This window comes from Alexandromys fortis, unplaced genomic scaffold (assembly GCF_014885135.2).
Source record: "Alexandromys fortis isolate MF-2015 unplaced genomic scaffold, M_Fortis_MF-2015_v1.1 scaffold_271, whole genome shotgun sequence".
Taxonomy (NCBI): Eukaryota; Metazoa; Chordata; class Mammalia; order Rodentia; family Cricetidae; genus Alexandromys; species Alexandromys fortis.
Genome location: NW_026068156.1, coordinates 279,405 through 299,383, shown reverse-complemented (window position 1 = coordinate 299,383; position 19,979 = coordinate 279,405). Strand labels below are relative to the sequence as shown.

Here is a 19,979-nt window from a genome sequence, read left to right as displayed (position 1 = left end):
GTCCTAGGGGTCTGCCTGTCTCTGACTCCCCAGAGCTGGCATTATAAGTGCTGCACACCACAATGCTCGGCTCTCTTTGTGTGGGCTCTGGGGCTTGAACTCAAGTCCTCATGCTTGCAAAGGCAGCACTTTCCCTGCCGAGTCAGCTCTCTAGCCCTCGATATATATATATAATGTGTTAAGCTTTGAAAAAAACTGCACTTTTTTCCTAGTTAACTCACAGATGAAAAGATCACATAGGTGGTTTAAGGAAGGCACTAACACCAACACCTTTCCTGTGCCACACTCCGTGTGCCTCAGTGAACTCCTGGGCGTCAGAAGTGTGACTTGGAGGCTGTGGGTCTTTGCTGGGGTTTTAAGCTTTCATTGTTGGGGACGTCTTCGTGCACTTAGTTACCACACACAAAATATTAAAAAAAATGGCAGAGTTGAAGCTAGAAAAAACCAGTTGGCTTTCGTGACTCGTGTCCTTCCTCACCATCTAAGAGCTCCCTTCATTCTATGAGGGCTTTGCTGTATCCACACTTACAGTTGTCTACATGTATATACTTAGAGGGTAGGATCTGAGTATGATGGAGAACAGGAGTTTTGTTGTTTCCGTTTCATTTGTTTTCTGTTTTTATTTTACATAAGATTTTGAGTGACCCAGATTGACCTGGAATTCACTGTGTTAGCGAGGATGACCTTGAACTCCTGACCTTCTCGAGACAAGAGGACTGCACCACCATGGCATGTGCTATGCTATGGACAGATCCTGGGGACTCTTTTATGCAAGGCAAGTTCCCTACCACCAACGGAGCCACATACTGACCCTCCTGTCTCCTGCTTCTACCTCCTCACAACTGGGATGACAGGTGTGCACTGCCATGCCTGGATCAAGTGTGAGTCCTGCGTTTCAGCTTGTGTATATAGGTGGACTCACATCTGGCCATCATGGAGGACCCACAAGTGGTTGTACACACTGGGACTCTCAGCATTCAGGGCAGGGAGGCAGGATCATCAAAAGTTTGAGGCTAACCTGGACTAAAAATTTTATTCGGCTGAGAAGAATGAGATTAGAACATCCATAGAACAGTGGGCGGCAAACTGAAGATAACCATGTTGACATGCGGCAGACTCTGGGAGAGAAATGTTGCGCTTTTTCTTTCACATGTTCAGTCTAGAGTTAAATATATACTTGTGCATACATGTATGTAGGCCATGAAAATACAAAGAGAGGCTACACAGAGTTTGAGGCCAGCCTGGGTTACATGACAGAGACAGAGAGAGAGGGAGAGAGAGTGTGATAGTATGGGAGAGAATGAAGTCTAAAGCAAGGGAGTGGAGGAAATCAATAGTTATTTGCATATGTCTGCATATAAATATAGAAGCAGAAGTGAGGACTATTTAGAGGGAGGTAGCATCAAACAAGAGAAGAGAGTGTCATTGAGATACGAATAGAGTAAAATATATCATATATGTTGGAAAAGTTTACAGTACACTTCACTTCCTTGTATGAGAACAACAACAACAACAACAAAAATAGAATAGGTAATTTTGAAAGACTTTGCTTTCAAACTCATGTCCAGAAAGCTTGCTCTTGGCCACGCAGGTGCTGCCCCCTGGCGGTAGAAGCCCCATGTTTGCCTTCGTTCTGACAGATCCCCAAAGCCCTAGTTCAGGACACTCTCAGAAGCCTACTTTAGGACAAACTCGTCTCACACAGCCTCCACCCTCATAATAAAACTATGAACAGTCTACGAAACTTAGGGAACACGGCACTGAAAGCAAATACCATAACGGTGTGGGGTATACGATTTCCCACCACCGTATTTGTAAATCTGGTAATATTTTCTCGTCCCCCATCCCGAGTCCAAACCAGGGACGTTTCTAGACTCCTCCCTCACTCTCCAGCGCCTGAACGGTTCCCAAGGTCTCCCTGGTCTTCTCTGTGTCCTATGTGAGTGACCACCATCTTCTCTCCCTGGGAAGGGAAGTAGAGGGAGGAGAGGTAAGCTCTGGAAGAGGAAAGGAAGGAGGGAGGGCTACGGAAGGAAGAAGGAAATTGAAAGGAGCCGGGAGAGAAGGGCCCAAGGTATCTCCGCAGCTGGCGGGACTGTGGTCCACGCATTGCGTGTGTGATGGCTTGTTTATCAACAGCAAACAGGTTGGAAGAAACTTTGTAAGACACACATTCACCTTAAACGAGGATGCAACACAGGCTGGCAAGTCTGTTTACAGCTGTGTTTGTTATCTGAGTCAGTTAGAGTGGGTGACTTAACACCTCCTCGCACTTCCCTTTTTTGTCCCCCCCCCCTCCGGACAGGGCTTTCTCTGTGTAGCCCTGGCTGTCCTAGAACTCGCTCTGTAGACCAGGCTGGCCTTGAACTAAGACAGCCACCTGCCTCTGCCTCCGAGTGCTGGGATTAAAGGTGTGCGCCACCACTATCCAGGGGACTTAATCCCCTCTAAAACCTAAAATTTAACAATATTTCCGTAAAGTATTTCTCATTCTTTCTCTATGTGGTGCTTTCTGTGCAGTTCAGTAAGTACAGAGTGAAGCACTTTGTTAGGGACACACATAGACATAGGGACAGAGTCAAAAGACAGCGTTCAGTCAGGCGCTGGTTTAGACACATACAAGGAAGAGTCAGGAGAGCTGGAAGACATAAGGGGAAGAGAATTCAAATCTGACCTCTCCATAAAATTACTCCAAAAAGAGGAATGCTCAGATTAGTTTCTTACTTAATTCATATAATTTTAATTTCATAATTCAATGCTGATGCATTATTGGTGGCTCTTGAGAACTGTTTCCCTTTACCAACAGGGTATCACTCTAGTCCACCAGCCATGTTCTAATGTCCTAAGTGGCTGCCTGAAACCACGGCAATACCTACCCCAAACAAGCTTTTTCTTATACCTATGATAATGTTCCATTTATCAATTAGACATAGTCAGAGATCAACAGCTATAGTCAGCAATAAAATAGGACAATTCATGCTGAGCATGGTGATACATGGCTGTCCTCTCAGTATTGGGAGACTTAGGCAGGAGGATCAGAAGTTTGAGGCCAGCCTGGGAGCATGAAAACTCTTTCAAAAAGACAAAACAAGGACTGGCAAGACGGTTCATGCCCCCAAGCCTGAGGACCCCTGGAACCCACACAGTGGAAGGAAAGAACCGAATCTCCAAAACTGTTCCTGACCTCCACGCATGAGTTTTGCGTGGTGTGTGTGTTTTGTGTGTATGTTCATGTGCACACACTGTTCTCCCGGAGGATTCTAGCATCCTCATCAGATAGCTTATCACCACCCAGGACTGCAGTTCCAGAGACTCCAACTTCCTCTCCTGGCTTCCAAGGGCACTTTGTACACATGTGCTCTCACAACCCCATGAATAAAAAATAAAATAAATCTTAAAAATTTAAGCCAACGGGTTGGTTCAGCAGAAAGAGGTGCTTGCTGTCAAGTCTGACGATCTGAATCTGAGTCTCAGGACCCATGTGATGGAAGGAGAAAACTGATGTCTGTGGGTTGTCCTCTGCTCTCCACACACATGTATGTGTGCACACCACACATGCACACCCGCTCTCCACGCACATGTATGTGTGCACACCACACATGCACACCTGCTCTCCACGCACAATAATGCCTGTGCACACCACACATGCACACCCTCTCTCCACGCACAATAATGCTTGTGCACACCACACATGCACACCCGCTCTCCACGCACAATAATGCCTGTGCACACCACACATGCACACCTGCTCTCCACGCACAATAATGCCTGTGCACACCACACATGCACACCTGCTCTCCACGCACATGCACACATATGCACATCACACCTGCTCTCCACACACATAGACATAAATACATATAATAAAAGAAATTTAAAAAGAAACGAATGAATGAATAAAATAAAAACTCACACATAAAAAACAACAAAGACAAAAGCAAATGATCGCAATAGGCAGTAATTTAAAAGATACTTTGTGCTACGTAGAATCTTCAGACCTAGGCTGACAGTGGATAGAAAAAGGGTGAAAACCTCAGAGAAACAGGGACAGTAGGACTAGCTGAGGAATGGGTACACCGTGAGTCTTTCTTTTTCCTTCCTTCCTTCCTTCCTTCTTTCTTTCTTTCTTTCTTTCTTTCTTTCTTTCTTTCTTTCTTTCTTGGATTTATTTCTCTTTATTTCATGTATGTGTTTTTCCCACAGGCATGTACACTACATGTGCACTGGGCATGTAGTGCCCTCAGAAGTCAAAGTGAGCTCTGGACTCTCTAGAGTTGGAGTTACAGGTGGTTGTGAGCCACCCCATGAGGGTGCTGGCAACTAAATCTTGGTCCTCTGTAAAGAGTATCAAGTGCTCTCAACCACTGAGCCATCTCTCCAGCTCCCCTGGGCTTTCTTTTGAGGTACAACACAGGAAGTGTCTGTGCCATACACATGTTTTATGGGTGGGGTAACGGCTCAGGAAGCAAGGCTTCACCACAAGAACACAGAACAAAGGAAAAGGCGGAGTCAATAATGTTTTCTGAGCTACAATGTGCCAGGCACCAAGTTCAAAGATTTCACGTGCATGACCTCAAGACCTTTCTCTCACACAGGTGCTCAAAGAGAGACCACGAGCGTTCGTGCTAGGACCTGTAGTCACACAGAAGCTCGGGAGTAGGGGCGCTAGAATTCAAAGGCATACCTATGCAAAATGACACTCCAGCACTAACAACAGGACCCAGAGAGCGCAAGCACATTCCTAGCTCTGTGTTAGGAGTTGAGGAGACCTGGGATGCAGAGATAGTCCAGCCCAGATACACTGAGGAGTTTGCAGTTAACTGTGTGCATTTTTATGCACGTGTATGTGGTGGTGTGTGCAGAAGTGTGCATGCATGTGGAAGTGGGAGGTTGACATTGTCTTCCACAATTGCTTTCCTTCTCATTTTTAAATTAAATCAATTATTAATTTGTATGTACGTGTGCGTTTACATGCCATGGAGTACGTGTGGAGGTCAGAGGACAACTTGCAGTTATCTCCTCCCAATTTGTGGGATAGAACTCATGTCGCCAGGTTTAGCCTCAGGTACCTTTACCTGCTGAACCATCTTTCCAGTCCCCACCTTACTTCTGAGACAAGCTCTCACTGAACTTGAAACTTAGCCCCCAGAGACCTGTCTTTGCCTCTGCAGCCCTGTGATATCAGGCCATCAGCACCATGCTCAATTTATTTCCCGTGAGTGCAGGAGATCTGAACCCAGCTCCCCATGCTATCTCCCCAGGCTCTTCAAGAGTCATGAAGAAATTTACAGGCACAAGAAAGGCGCTCAAAGGCGACAGAGCTCTCACTTTCCCTCCTTTGCAGAACCAGGGCGACTCTCTTAGAGTGTCAGTCTTGTGGTGTGACGTTCAACGTCTGCCTCCCACCAACTGACTGCCTCCATCGAAGTGGTCGGCTCTCAACCCACTTCTGCATGGCTCTGGGGGTCACCTCCTGCACCTAGAGTGCCTGAAGTCAACAGACAATACTAGGGGGTGAGGAAGCTGCAGGCCTGGGTGGGGTATAAGGTACAACATGCCTCCCTACTTCAGCTCAGGCAGTTGCTGTGGGAGGTTCCTCATGTGGGACCCTGAAGGAAGCCACCAGTAACTCCCCAAGGCTGAGAGTCCCTGCAGAAGACCTTGAAAGATCTGCTCTGCAGCAAATGTCAGCCTTAAGTTTGCTGTGCAAGCCGGGTTCTCCTAGCCTGTATAAGAGGAGGCTGAAGGACCCCCAGAACTAAGGCTTTGAAAGGTGGGGAGGTCAAGGTAGGGTGTGGTGGTACGCGTGCATGCTTGTCATCCCAGAACTGGGGAGGCATGGGTAGGGAGGCTGGGAGTTGGAGGCAAACCTGGACTACATGGCGAGACTCAGGCTCAAAAGCAAAACAAACCAGAACAAGATAAAACATGAACACCTAGTGAAGGGTTGCCTAAACTTCCTCCCTCATCCCCGACCCCTGTCTCCACACAGCTCTTGCTTACAAAGGGCTTCTCCAGACTCCAGCATGGGTCTCCTGTAGATCAGGCAGCCTTTTAACTCCCTCTGAAAGTGAGGATGACCTTAAACTCCTGATCCTTCTGCCTCTGCCTCCCAAGTTATATTTGACAGGCATGCAACACTTCTCCTTTATACAATGCTGGGGCTAAAACTCAGTGCTTTGCCCATGCTAAGCAAGCACCCCACCAACGAACTGATGCCCCCAGGACCATCCAGGGTCATTTTAGGACTGCTGATCTCTGCAAAGCAAACACAAGGGACAAACAGCTGGCTGCCTTTCTCTCTCACGGTCATGACCTGGCAGGTAGTAGTCAATTTTGCTTCCTTGGGGGCTCTCAGGTCCATTACTGCTTTGTCCCAACGTGCCCATCTGTCCACCACCCCTCAAGATGTGTACTCACCCATTGGGTCTCGATTCTTGCTGAAGTAGGCGACTATCGTTGTTAACAGCTCTTGCAGCCCCCATGTCAGACAGCCAGGGTTGCCAGTGGCACATGGGCCAGGCTAACCACAGGGTGGTTCTACTTTGCCCAATTTCCTCTTTCTCAACCAACCGCTGTTTTGTCCCCAGCGGCTCTGTGCAGTGGGCAGCAGCCTCAGGGGTTTGCAAGGACAGTAGTAAATAGGCAGAGGTGGGTTGTGAACATTCAGGAGTCCACCCTTGGCTCGTACCTGCTGTAGATGTCATGGGGAAGTAGAGAGGCAAGAGGGGAGGCTCAGCCCACTGAACCCCCACCCAATAGCTTCCTGTGGAGCCAACTGCTGAAGAGGAACGGGGTGCAAGGGCCTCACCCTCACACATGGGTACACAAACAGAGACACATGTGACATGCAAGTCACAGGTCTCCAGAGAGACACATGGGGACAGAAATGTATGTGGGTGTGTGGAGCTATGGAGACACGAGTGAAACCGAAGGCTGTGGTGGTAAATGTCTGACAGATATCATTCCTTTCGGCATCTGTCCATTCTTCTAGTGTAAGCACCGTCACCATGGCTGACTCCAGTTCTTCAACTAATGCACTGTCACCAGAGCTGTTAGGGTTAGACCCTGAGCCCTCGGAGTCCCCTAACAAACCAGGTACAGAAAAACTCAGTCAGGGCTGGGGTCACTGGGTTAAATGCTTGCCCTGCAAGCAAGAGGCCCTGATTTCAGATGCCCTCTCCACCTGACTAAAAGCCCGGTATGCCAAGGGCACTTGTGATAATCCCAGCACTGAGCTGGCAGACACAGGAGGATACCGGGGCCAACCAGTCTACACTAGTGAGCTCCAGGCTCAGTTGAGAAACCTTGTCTTTAAAATTAAACTGGGAGTTGGGGGTGGTGGTATAAAATTTCACTATGAGCACTGGGGAGGCAGAGGCAGGCAGATCCCTGAGGGTCAGCCAGATCTTCAGAGTGAGTTCTAGGCCAACTGGGGTAAACAAGCCACAGTAAAAAAAAAAAAAAAAAAAAAAATAGAAAAGCAAGTTATTTCAATGTGGCTGCCTTGGGAAGAGGAACCAAGAGACCCAGTGCTTCTTCCTACCACTGCCCTCCAAGTCCATTTTTAGAGTCCTGACACTAGATTTAGGTTTATATAGAAGGCAGGAGGCATGCATGGGGCTGGAGAGATGGCTCAGTGGTTAGAGTGCTCGCTGCTCTTCTAGGGACCTGAGCTTGTTTCAGGACACCCACATGGGTGGTTCACACTGCGTGTAATTCCAGCACAAGAGGATCCTAGCCTCTTTGGACCTCTATGGGCACCTGTCCACACATGCACATATCCATACACAGACAAACATATATACTCACGGGCACCTGCACACACATGTACATATCCACACACAAACACACATACCCATGGATACCTGCACACACATGCACATATCCATACACAGACAAACATACATACCCACGGGCACCTGCACACACATGTACATATCCACACACAAACACACATGCCCATGGATACCTGCACAAACATGCACATATCCACACACAAACACACATACCCACGGGCACCTGCACACGCATGCACATATCCACACACAAACACACATACCCATGGATACTTGCACATGCATGCACATATCCACACACACACAAACACACATACTCACGGGCACCTGCACACACATGCACATATCCACACACAAACACACATACCCATGGATACCTGCACACACATGCACATATCCACACACACACAAACACACATACTCACGGGCACCTGCACACACATGCACATATCCACACACAAACACACATACCCATGGATACCTGCACACACATGCACATATCCACACACACACAAACACACATACTCACGGGCACCTGCACACACATGCACATATCCACACACAAACACACATACCCATGGATACCTGCACACACATGCACATATCCACACACACACAAACACACATACTCACGGGCACCTGCACACACATGCACATATCCACACACAAACACACATACCCATGGATACCTGCACACACATGCACATATCCACACACACACAAACACACATACCCACGGGCACCTGCACACACATGCACATATCCACACACAAACACACATACCCATGGGCACCTGCACACACATGCACATATCCACACACACACAAACACACATACCCACGGGCACCTGCACACACATGCACATATCCACACACAAACACACATACCCATGGATACTTGCACATGCATGCACATATCCACACACACACAAACACACATACTCACGGGCACCTGCACACACATGCACATATCCACACACAAACACACATACCCATGGATACCTGCACACACATGCACATATCCACACACACACAAACACACATACTCACGGGCACCTGCACACACATGCACATATCCACACACAAACACACATACCCATGGATACCTGCACACACATGCACATATCCACACACACACAAACACACATACTCACGGGCACCTGCACACACATGCACATATCCACACACAAACACACATACCCATGGATACCTGCACACACATGCACATATCCACACACACACAAACACACATACTCACGGGCACCTGCACACACATGCACATATCCACACACAAACACACATACCCATGGATACCTGCACACACATGCACATATCCACACACACACAAACACACATACCCACGGGCACCTGCACACACATGCACATATCCACACACAAACACACATACCCATGGATACCTGCACACACATGCACATATCCACACACACACAAACACACATACCCACGGGCACCTGCACACACATGCACATATCCACACACAAACACACATACCCATGGATACCTGCACACACATGCACATATCCACACACACACAAACACACATACCCACGGGCACCTGCACACACATGCACATATCCACACACAAACACACATACCCATGGATACCTGCACACACATGCACATATCCACACACACACAAACACACATACCCACGGGCACCTGCACACACATGCACATATCCACACACAAACACACATACCCATGGGCACCTGCACACACATGCACATATCCACACACAAACACACATGCCCATGAGCACCTGCACACACATGCACATATCCACACACAAACACACATACCCATGGATACCTGCACACACATGCACATATCCATACACAAACACACATGCCCATGGATACCTGCACACACATGCACATATCCACACACACACAAACACACATACCCACGGGCACCTGCACACACATGCACATATCCACACACAAACACACATGCCCATGAGCACCTGCACACACATGCACATATCCACACACAAACACACATACCCATGGATACCTGCACACACATGCACATATCCATACACAAACACACATGCCCATGGATACCTGCACACACATGCACATATCCACACACACACAAACACACATACCCACGGGCACCTGCACACACATGCACATATCCACACACAAACACACATACCCATGGATACCTGCACACGCATGCACATATCCACACACAGACACACATGCCCATGAGCACCTGCACACACATGCACATAGCCATACACAGACAAACACACATAATTAAAAAATAAATATTTAATAAAAAGTGATATGCAGAAATAAGGAGAGATGGCACAGTGGTTAAGGACTCTTACTGTTCTTACAGAGGACCCAGGTTCAGTTCCCAGCACCCACATGGTGGCATGATAGCTCACTGCCATTTGTAACACCAATTCTAGGGGTCAGATACCCTCTTCTGACCTCTTTGGGCTCCTGCACTTATATAGTCCACTACATACCTCTAGGCACACACACAGATACATAAAATAAATGACAACTATTTTTTTTTTAAAGATCAGCACAGCTAAGCAGTTTGGATCAAGATGTGGTTCCCTCCTACCCTCATGGTCTTGGCTCTAGTATCTTCTGCAACGTGGTCTCAGAGCTGTGTGAAATCTGAGAGACAAGCTCCCTCTCCAACTGGTCCACCTCCTTCCAGCTCGAAACTCCTGAGGAAGTCCCGGTAACTTGAAGTTTGTTATCTCAACAGTCAAACAGTCAAAGGGAGCGGCACAAATGTTGCTTTAGAATATTCCTGGGCTAGGTGGGACTGCTCAACACGTAAAGAAGCTTGTCGTCAAGCCCGCAGGTCCCAGTTTCAACTCCACGACCCACCACATCTTGCAAAGAGAACTTCTGCAAATTGTCCTCTGACCTCCACAGATGTGTGTGTACACACACAGTTGGCGGGGGGGGGGGGTGGGGTGTAAAATAATAATAATAATAATAACAACAGTAATAATAATATGGGCTATCTCCGTCCTGCCAGGACGGGTCCACCAGTGACTGTAAAGGTGAGAAGGAAGGGGCTCCCACTTGGGTCCAAACTGAAACTGAGTGCTCTCCAGCACGTTACTCTGGTGGGTTCCCAAATGTGGCCTTCTGGGAAACAGGTATGTACAAATAGTAGCCTCCACACGTGCAGAGAGCCCTGGATGGACACATGTTTTACACTGGGCTCTGCACATACATGTGGATCCATGCACAGCTAGACACATGCCCAGGGCAACATGCAAAGAGTGAAAGGCTAGAGGGAGTGAGGCAATACCATGCGCACAGGACGAGTGAGAGCAACCGAAGGGAGAGTTTGTTCTGGCAGAGGGCTAGGTGTGCTGAATGCTGGGAAAGGCAGGGAAACAGCAGCAGGAAGCTGAAGATCACAGCTTTATAAACCAGCGAGAAGCAGCGTGCAAACTGTAAGTGCGGTAGAGTTACACACTCTCAAAGTCCATCCCCAGGGACGGTCTTCCTCCAGAACCTCTCCGAACAGTGCCACCAACTGGGGACAAATATTCAAGTAAATAAGCCCATGTGAGACTACCCCAAAGGGGATACAGACCTCTGAGCTAGCTACCTCAGAGGCATTTGCTTAGGGCCAATCATGGCTATCTGGAGACACATGGGATCTCATGCAGCCTCAACCATATCTGGCCTCTCAGACTCACCAGACCCCCACCAACTCCTCTGGCTTGTCTTGGCTCACAGGAGCGGATCATTAATCTTCTGGACTATTGGGCCTGCGATATGGCTAAGCAGACAAAGGTGGCTGCCGCTGAGCCTGGTGACCGCAGTTGGATTCCCCATCCCATACTAGTAGAAGGAGAGAACTGACTCCGGCAGGCTGGGATGTGTGCTGTGGAATGCACACCCCCACACATGAACATTAAATAAAAATGTAATAATAAAAATGAAAATATTCGGGACAATTGAAGCTGGTGGTTAAACACTTGTCTTTGTGTGCAAACACGCGTGTGTGGTAGTGGAGGTCAGAGGAACTGTGACAGTCATCCGGTTGGTGCTGCCCCTCTTTATTTTTTTCAAGTTTAGCAACCTAAAAATATTTACTTATTAAAACTATATTAACACTTTAGTAAACTATACAAAAAGATGAGACAAACATGTACATTTATAGAACTGCATATCAGTCAGGCCAGATCCTGCAGAGGGAATTCCCAGCATGACCTCATTCATCTGTGAGGACACAGAACAGTCCTTGTTTTAGACACACACCATCTTGTCCTGCACGAGCTGCTCTTCTCGTCGTGGCTTCCTTCTACACACACGTGTGTCTAGTTGTCTGCTTCTCAGAGCAGACGTTTACCTTCCTCATCCACCACCCATTGGAGGAGGGCTAGGGCCTTGAAGATGATTGATTCGACCCATTCTTCTTCGTGGAGGGTTTCCTGGTGGCCCCCTTCCATCATCGTATCTGGAGCCGGACGAGCTTCCATAGCCTCTTCTCTTCTTCACATCTTGCTGAAGCAGAGTTTAAAAAAAAAAAAAAAAAACACACACACACACACACACACACACACAAATTCTGCTATTCCCCAGAAGAAATCTGTTATAAAAGACAACCTCCATGGGGACTGATTCCGGCTGTCCAACACTTGTCCATTCGAGATGTAAACCATCTTCCCTCCGGGTGCCGGTGCTGCCCCTCTTTATTTTGGCATAAATTGCCTGAGGTCTCTCCTGTAGTCAGGAATTCAATAAGTAGGCTGGCCTTGCTGGCCAGCAGGTCCCAGATCTGTCTATCTCCCTCCCCAGCACTGGGCTTACAACTGTGTACCACCATGTCCAGATATTTTTACATGGATTTTGGGGATTGAACTCAGGTCCTTGAACTCGCGAGGTAAGCTCTTCACCTGCAGGGCCACTACTTCAGTACCACTCAACTTTTATTGTTTTGTTATCATCATTGCTTTTTTAGAAGTTTCTTTGTGTAACAGCCCTAGCTGTCCTGAAACTAGTTCTTATAGACCAGGCTGGCTTCAAACTCACAGAGATTCACCTGCCTCTGTCTCCTAAGAGCTGGGATTAAAGGCATGCACCACCACTGCCACGCGAATCATTGCTGTTTCTAAGTTACTCAGTTTGTCCTTGAACTCATCTGTAGTTCAGACAGATTCCTAGTTTACATGCCTCTTGCCTCACTCTAAAATGACAGGCATATGTCTCTATGCCTACCTACATTTTTGACACTGTGTGTGTGTGTGTGTGTGTGTGTGTGTGTGTGCGTGTGTGTATCCTTAATGAGATCAGGCTATGCCCTTAAGAGGAGTAACCTTGATTGTAAATTTAACTACATTTGGAATTAACTAAAACCCAAGCAACTGGGCACTCCTGTGAGGGAGTTTCCTTAACTGGATTATTTGAGGCAGAAAGAAACACCCTAAATTTGAGCTATATCTTCTGGAGGTAAGATACGTAAAATAAATAAATAAATAAAAGAAGGGAGCTTTTTGTTGTAGAATAATCTTTATGTACACTGTAAAGATGTGTCTTTGCCAAGGTGCTTTCTGATTGGTTTAGTAAAGAGCTGAATGGCCAATAGCTAGGTAGGAAGGGGTTAGGCAGGACTTCTAGACAGAGAGCTCAGGAAAGAATAAAGGTGAGTTGCCAGCCAGATGCAGAGGGAGTAAGATGTAAAAGTCACAAGCCACATGGCAGCACATAGATGAACAGAACTGGGTTAAGTTGTAAGAGCTAGTTAGAAACAAGTCTAGGCTAAGGCCGAGCTTATACAATTAATAGTAAGTCTTCATGTTATTTGGGACAGAGAAAGACTTGGTACAGTTTTTACTTTTTGTCTGCATTCCTTCACTTTCACTGGCAGGTTCATCTACCTTGTTGCTCAGACATTACTTCCCTGGTATTAGAACTGACTTCCAGCTTAGACTGGAGACCAGCAGAAGGATTCTACCCAGGAATCCTCCAGGACTCCAGCACCGGACATCCAGTCTTGACTGAACAAATACTGGATTCTTGGCCTTCCCATTGGGACACAGCCACTATTGGACTACCCAAGCCGCAACCTGTAAGTCACTCTAATAAGACATGTGCGCGCGCGCGCGCGTGTGTGTGTGTGTGTGTGTGTTCAGTTGTTCTATCATTTCTGCTCCTTTAGAGAACTTTGACTAACACAACCCTATTCTGAGCTACTTCATGTTGTATAAAACTGTGGTTTTTCAGGCTGTGCCTTGCCCCAGGAAACTCCGTTTTACAAGGAGTCCTTGACTGTATTTTAAGAAATCCAGGAACTGCACTATCCAGCACAGACCAACCAATACATGACTTATTCCTGAGAACAGCAAGGGTGCTGACCTATATGTTTATTCGGGTGAATCGAAATTTTGGTTCCACATGTTCATATTAAAGTCATATTAGGGCTTCTTCTTCTTCTTCTGGAAAACACCAAATGGCGGATGACGCCAGTGCAGCGGGAGGGCCCGGAGGACCCGGGGGCCCAGGATTAGGAGGCCGTGGAGGCTTCTGTGGAGGATTCAGCAGGGGTCCCTGGGTCTGAGGGACCGAGGCCGTGGTCGAGGCCGTGGTCGAGGCCGTGGCTGAGGGCGAGGCCACGGGGCTTGCGGAGGTAAAGCTGAAGACAAGGAGTGGATTCCCGTCACCAAGCTGGGTCGCCTGGTTAAGGACATGAAGATCAAGTACCTAGAGGAGATCTACCTGTTCTCCCTGCCCATTAAGGAATCTGAGATTATTGACTTTTTCCTGGGAGCTTCCCTAAAGGATAAGGTTCTGAAGATCATGCCTGTGCAGAAGCAGACTAGGGCAGGCCAGCGGCCCAGGTTCAAGGCTTTCGTCGCTATTGGGGACTACAATGGTCACGTAGGTCTCGGTGTCAAGTGCTCCAAGGAGGTAGCCACTGCCATCCGTGGGGCCATTATCTTGGCCAAGCTTTCCATTGTCCCTGTGCGGAGAGGCTACTGGGGGAACAAGATTGGCAAGCCCCACACTGTTCCTTGCAAAGTGACAGGTCGCTGTGGTTCTGTGCTGGTGCGTCTCATCCCTGCCCCCAGAGGCACTGGCATAGTCTCTGCTCCTGTGCCCAAGAAGCTACTGATAATGGCTGGCATCGATGACTGCTACACATCAGCCAGGGGCTGCACTGCCACCCTGGGCAACTTTGCCAAGGCCACCTTTGATGCCATCTCCAAGACCTACAGCTACCTGACCCCCGACCTCTGGAAAGAGACTGTGTTCACCAAGTCTCCTTATCAGGAATTCACTGACCATCTTGTGAAAAACCACACCAGAATCTCTGTTCAGAGGACCCAGGCTACAGCTGTGGCTACCACATAAGGGTTTTTATACAAGGAAAATGAAAGTGAATTAAGTCTGTTAACATTTAAAAAAAATAAAGTCATATTAGGGAAACACAGCCCAAGAACTTATCAGACACACCAGATTTAGGTAAAGGTGTAACTCCTTCAACTGGACCCCATAAAGGGATGGACACCCAACAGTGTGGTGAAATAGCCCCACACCAACTTGTATCTGACACCTGATATGTATGTCAAGGTTGAGGACACCTGGACTGTCCCTTGATCTTCATCTGGACTTGGACTCCCCCCTGGTGACTCAGCCTACTTGGTGGCTGCCTGTCCACCTGTTTGCTCATTTGATCTGACCCGCCATTTCCAGCTCTTCCTGGTTCCGTGGACTTCACTGCTTGCTGTCAATCCTGATTCAGGTAGCCTCCACAGTACCTCTCTCCTGACTCTGTTGTGATTTGTTATCTTGTCACTGTGGACTCTTAACCTGAAGTAGAATAAGGTAGAAAAGATCAATTATTAGTTCCTGGCTTGTTAACTTATTTGGTGACTCACTTAAAGCACTGCATGTACTGCCTGTTCTCCACGGCCGACGTCACCTGTTACCTAGACCAGAACAATCTGGAGAAAAAGCTGAAGCAGTGGGTCATCGCCCTTAACAACAGCCTGCTGACCGCCATGGACGCTTTAGTAACATCGCCCCTAACAGCCTGCTGACTGCCGTGGACACTTTAGTAACATCGCCCCTAACCAGCCTGCTGACCACCATGGACACTTCAGTAACATTGCCCCTAACAGCCTGCTGACCGCCATGGACACTTCAGTAACATCTTGCTTGCTTTTCTGCCCCACCTTGTGGTTTTAGAGCATAAAATGAGAACACAAACTGGATCCGGGATCGAAGTCTTTCAGGAGCTTCTAGTGGCCAAGGGAACTGTGAGGCCCAGGACCAGAGTCTCTGAGAGGACAATACAGGACTGGACTGGAAGTCTGGATCAGGTGAGGCCCCTGGGGATAGGCAGGGGTGAGGGCTTAGTCACCCCACAGGAGATTGCATCTGAAGCCTTGATGGGATACCAAGATGGTACTGGTCTCCAAGGAAAAGGTAGATTGTCTTTGTGGGAACAGACAAATTAGGAATTTAAAATGTGTGCCTTCTGAAGGAATGGTGAATGAACGTGGGGATGCCTGTAATAGTCCCACAGCTCTGTGGCTACAGAACCAGATTAGGCCCTAATTTGTGGGTACACTGAGGTAATTTCAACTAGATGGGCACTCACCTTCCCTAACAGGAGACTGAGCACAGTCCCTAAGATAAAACTTCTTAAGTCGCTAAGAGGTGGCTGGGTAGGTGAGAACCTGCTTGAGGGAGAAGCCAGACTTCTCACCCCAGCCTATGCACCAACAGGGCTAGCTACATCTACTCCATCCTCCCACCTCCTAGTTCAGGAACTCTGCTCCTCATGGGGTCTACATAGTTCTGTTGTGAGACCTGCGCAGTCCTACAAACTCTCAACACTTTTAAAAGAGGGGCTGCTGACTGCAGGATAAAGACAAGACCTCTAAATTGAAGACTTTGAAATTAATTGACCTTCCTTCGGTGTTGGCTGGCCAGCAGATGGGACTCCAGATTTGACTCTGATTAACAGAGTTCAAGAGTTCTGTATGGGACACCTTGCCACACAGATCAATTTCCATGTATTGATTCATTGAGTCTGTTGATCCAAGAGCTTCCAGAATAGCTACTCTACCAGAACCTTCCCAGCCCTGGACCATACTGGCTGCAGAGACTGTTAAGCTTCAAGACACTAAGCTTTCTCATTAGCTCTCGCAGAGGAGGAAATTTTGCCCATGAGGTCACCGCCCTACTGGCTCTGATTGCAAGTGGCTCTGAGGAAGTTGCAAGACCCCTTGATCCTTATCCCTCCAATGGCATCCACCCCAGCGCAATGCTCACCAGCCTCATCCTGCCAGCCTGCTCTGCCAGACTCACCAACTACATGGGGATGCTCACCAGGTCAGGTCAACTGTATTCACAGGAGGAGTCCTTTCAAGTGTGCGGCTGAGGAAAATGTCCTCCCTTCATCCAAGATGACAGCTATGGTTCCAGGCCCTAAATCCAGCCACACGCTTGTCTGAAGAGGTGGGAGAGCCCATCCAAGATTGCAGAGAAATTATAAGAGAGATTTTTCTCCTCACAGCCTGACTTAAAGGATGAGTCATTCCCCAATTCAGATATGGAACTTTTTATTGATGGGAGCTGAAGCCTCCAGCAGGGGAAAGAGCCTTTCACACCAGAAGACTCAAAGCAGCAATATATAGAGAAAGGAGACTTTGTATTCCAAGGGGGGCAAAAACAGATAGACAGACAGACCTAGAGACTATACCATACAGGGGCTAGAAGCCCAGCTGTGGCAGTGGTGCACTGGCAGGCTCACACAGAGTCAAGGCTGAGTGATTCAGAGGACACCAATGGCAGTCACAGGCTGCCCTCATGTGAAGACATAGCCAAGAAGTCCCCAGGAGCTATTACCCCCTATATATTCATATATTTAATATATCTAGTATATTTAATAACTGACAAAGGGGCTACTAGAAACCAGGAGTGATGGTGGTTACTTCAGCTTTCAGCCTAATCTAACAAGCTCACGAAACAAGGCTGTGGAAAAACTTCCGTACAGGAACTTTTGGTAGCAGAGATACTCAGTGGTCCTAAGGTTGCCAATACAACTCAACAAGCTAGCAAAGCCTGTTTGCAGCATGCTCAGACTACCCCAAGCACGGACCTGAGGCCCCTATGATGGCACAAAAACAGGGGTCCTACACACTTGAAATCTAGAAATGGTCTTTACCGACATTCATTCCAGTAGAGGGTATTGATATTTGCTGCCATGGTGTGTGCTTTTTCAGGCCAGGTAGAAGTTCTTTTTATCTCCAGAGAATTAACTTGGAATTTAACACATGGAACCACCCTCAACCATCAGACCAGTCGAGAGGATGAAAAAAAACTTTTAACATGGTACTGGTCAACATTGCCAAGAAACAGACTTCCCCAGGCAGACCTTCTGTTTAGGATGCATCATGTGCCCTGTAAATGTGGAGACTCTGTTTTTGAGATCATGTTTGGCCACCTACCTCCACTGCTCCCAATGGACTCAAAGGACCTCTGAGAATACGGACACACCTGTCTCCAGTGGTTCTTTTTTTTTTTTAAACATTTATTTACTTTATTATGTATACAATATTCTGTCTGTGTGCATACCTGCAGGCCAGAAGAGGGCACCAGACCTCATCACAGATGGCTGTGAGCCACCATGTGGTTGCTGGGAATTGAACCCAGGACCTTCGGAAGAGCAGTAAGTGCTCTTAACCGCTGAGCCATCTATCCAGCCCTCTCCAGTGGTTCTTGAAAGACCTGGCTGACACTGCACAAAATTTGCCCACTCCCTCAGCCCTTAAAGTTGCAGGTGTCAAGCAGTGGATATATTACACCCATACCAAGGCTGCTTTGGTCCTGAGCCAGGAAGGGACTAGACGAGCCCATCCAACTTGCATCTGAAACTGATCAGCTCAAAACGACCTTGAAATGGGGACCTAGTTCAGCTCCTGTTCTGCTTCCAGGTGTCCTTCTTGATCCTGTGGACACACGTCTGTGCAGCCCTCACTCAGCCTCTCTGATCCGGTCACATCAATTAGTCTGGAGGGTAACCTTGTTCCAGGACAACTCCAATTCCTAACACCCTTCAATATAACTGCTCCCAGAGAGGTTCTGCTTTATCTCCTCTAGGTGGTGCTTCTACCGAGAAATAGGCCAGCCACAGGCCGTACTGTGATGGAACTGTCTACACCAGTAAAACAGTCTATGATTCCTTTCAGAGAGAGTCCTAGCTAGTGACAACTTGTGGACAAGCAGTCTGACAACAAACGTGACTGTGGATTGTGGGGGAGCCTATTGGTCTTATCTTAAATACTGGTATGTGTTGTGTGATATTTTGATTGCTTTCTGATATTCCTGAGACTGCCAATAAAATTTGCTTTGAATCAGAGAGTAGAGTTAGCTACTAGCTGACCAAAATTAATCATAGAGGTTTTGGAGGTTTGAGGACAGAAAGAGAGACACAGGAAGTAGTAGGATGGGGAAGTAGTAGAGAGGGTCTAGGCCTTTTTGGATTGAAAAAGGAGAGAGAGAAGGTCACTGTGGTTTCTATGTTGCTTCTCTAATCATTCAGGTTCTTACCCCATATCTGACTCCTGAGTTTTTATTGATAAAGAATAATCTTTCTTTACACTGTGTGAATATGTGTCATTGTGATTGGTTTAATAAAAAGCTAAATGGTCAATAGCTAGGTAGGAGGTAAAGGTGAGACTTCTGGATGGAAAGAGCTCTGGGAAGAAGAAAGGCAAAGTTTCCAACAAACATAGCAGGAACAGGTAGGTAGGAGGAACAGTAAAAGCCATGAGTCACATGACAACATGTAGATGAATAGAAATGGGTTAATTTAAGTTATAAGAGCCAGTGGGATAAGTCTACATTACAGGTTGATCTTTCATAATTAATAACAACTATCACCCTTAAAGAAAAAATGAAAAATTCCATTAAAGAAATGGAGGAAAAGACAAACAAAAAATGGAAGAAATCAATAAATCTCTTAAACAAAGCCAAGAAAACCAAGAATAAATAATCAAACAGGTGAAGAAACAGTTCAACCAGTTCAAGACTTGAAAAGTAAAATAGAAACATAAACCAAGGGAATTTTGGAAATGGAAAATCTGAGTAAATGAACAGGAACTACAGATACAAACATAACCAACAGAATTCAAGAGATGGAAGACAGAATCTCGGAG

The 19,979-nt window shown here is 47.3% G+C and overlaps 1 protein-coding gene and 2 pseudogenes across 1 annotated transcript in view; 1 reads left to right on the top strand and 2 right to left on the bottom strand.

Annotated features, from left to right (window-relative positions):
- Arhgef18 (Rho/Rac guanine nucleotide exchange factor 18) overlaps window positions 1–6,595 on the bottom strand; it is a 114,023-nt gene extending 107,428 nt beyond the window's left edge. The window contains exon 1 of the mRNA XM_050127387.1: window positions 6,421–6,595. Within this exon, the coding sequence (XP_049983344.1) occupies window positions 6,421–6,424 (4 nt within the window). The 5' untranslated portion in view covers window positions 6,425–6,595. The remainder of the gene's footprint in view (window positions 1–6,420) is intronic.
- A 5,294-nt stretch (window positions 6,596–11,889) lies between these two features.
- On the bottom strand, window positions 11,890–12,483 carry LOC126491628 (selenoprotein K-like; annotated as a pseudogene).
- Window positions 12,484–14,260: 1,777 nt separating this feature from the next.
- LOC126491621 (40S ribosomal protein S2-like) lies at window positions 14,261–15,176 on the top strand (annotated as a pseudogene).
- The last annotated feature ends 4,803 nt before the right edge of the window (window positions 15,177–19,979 follow it).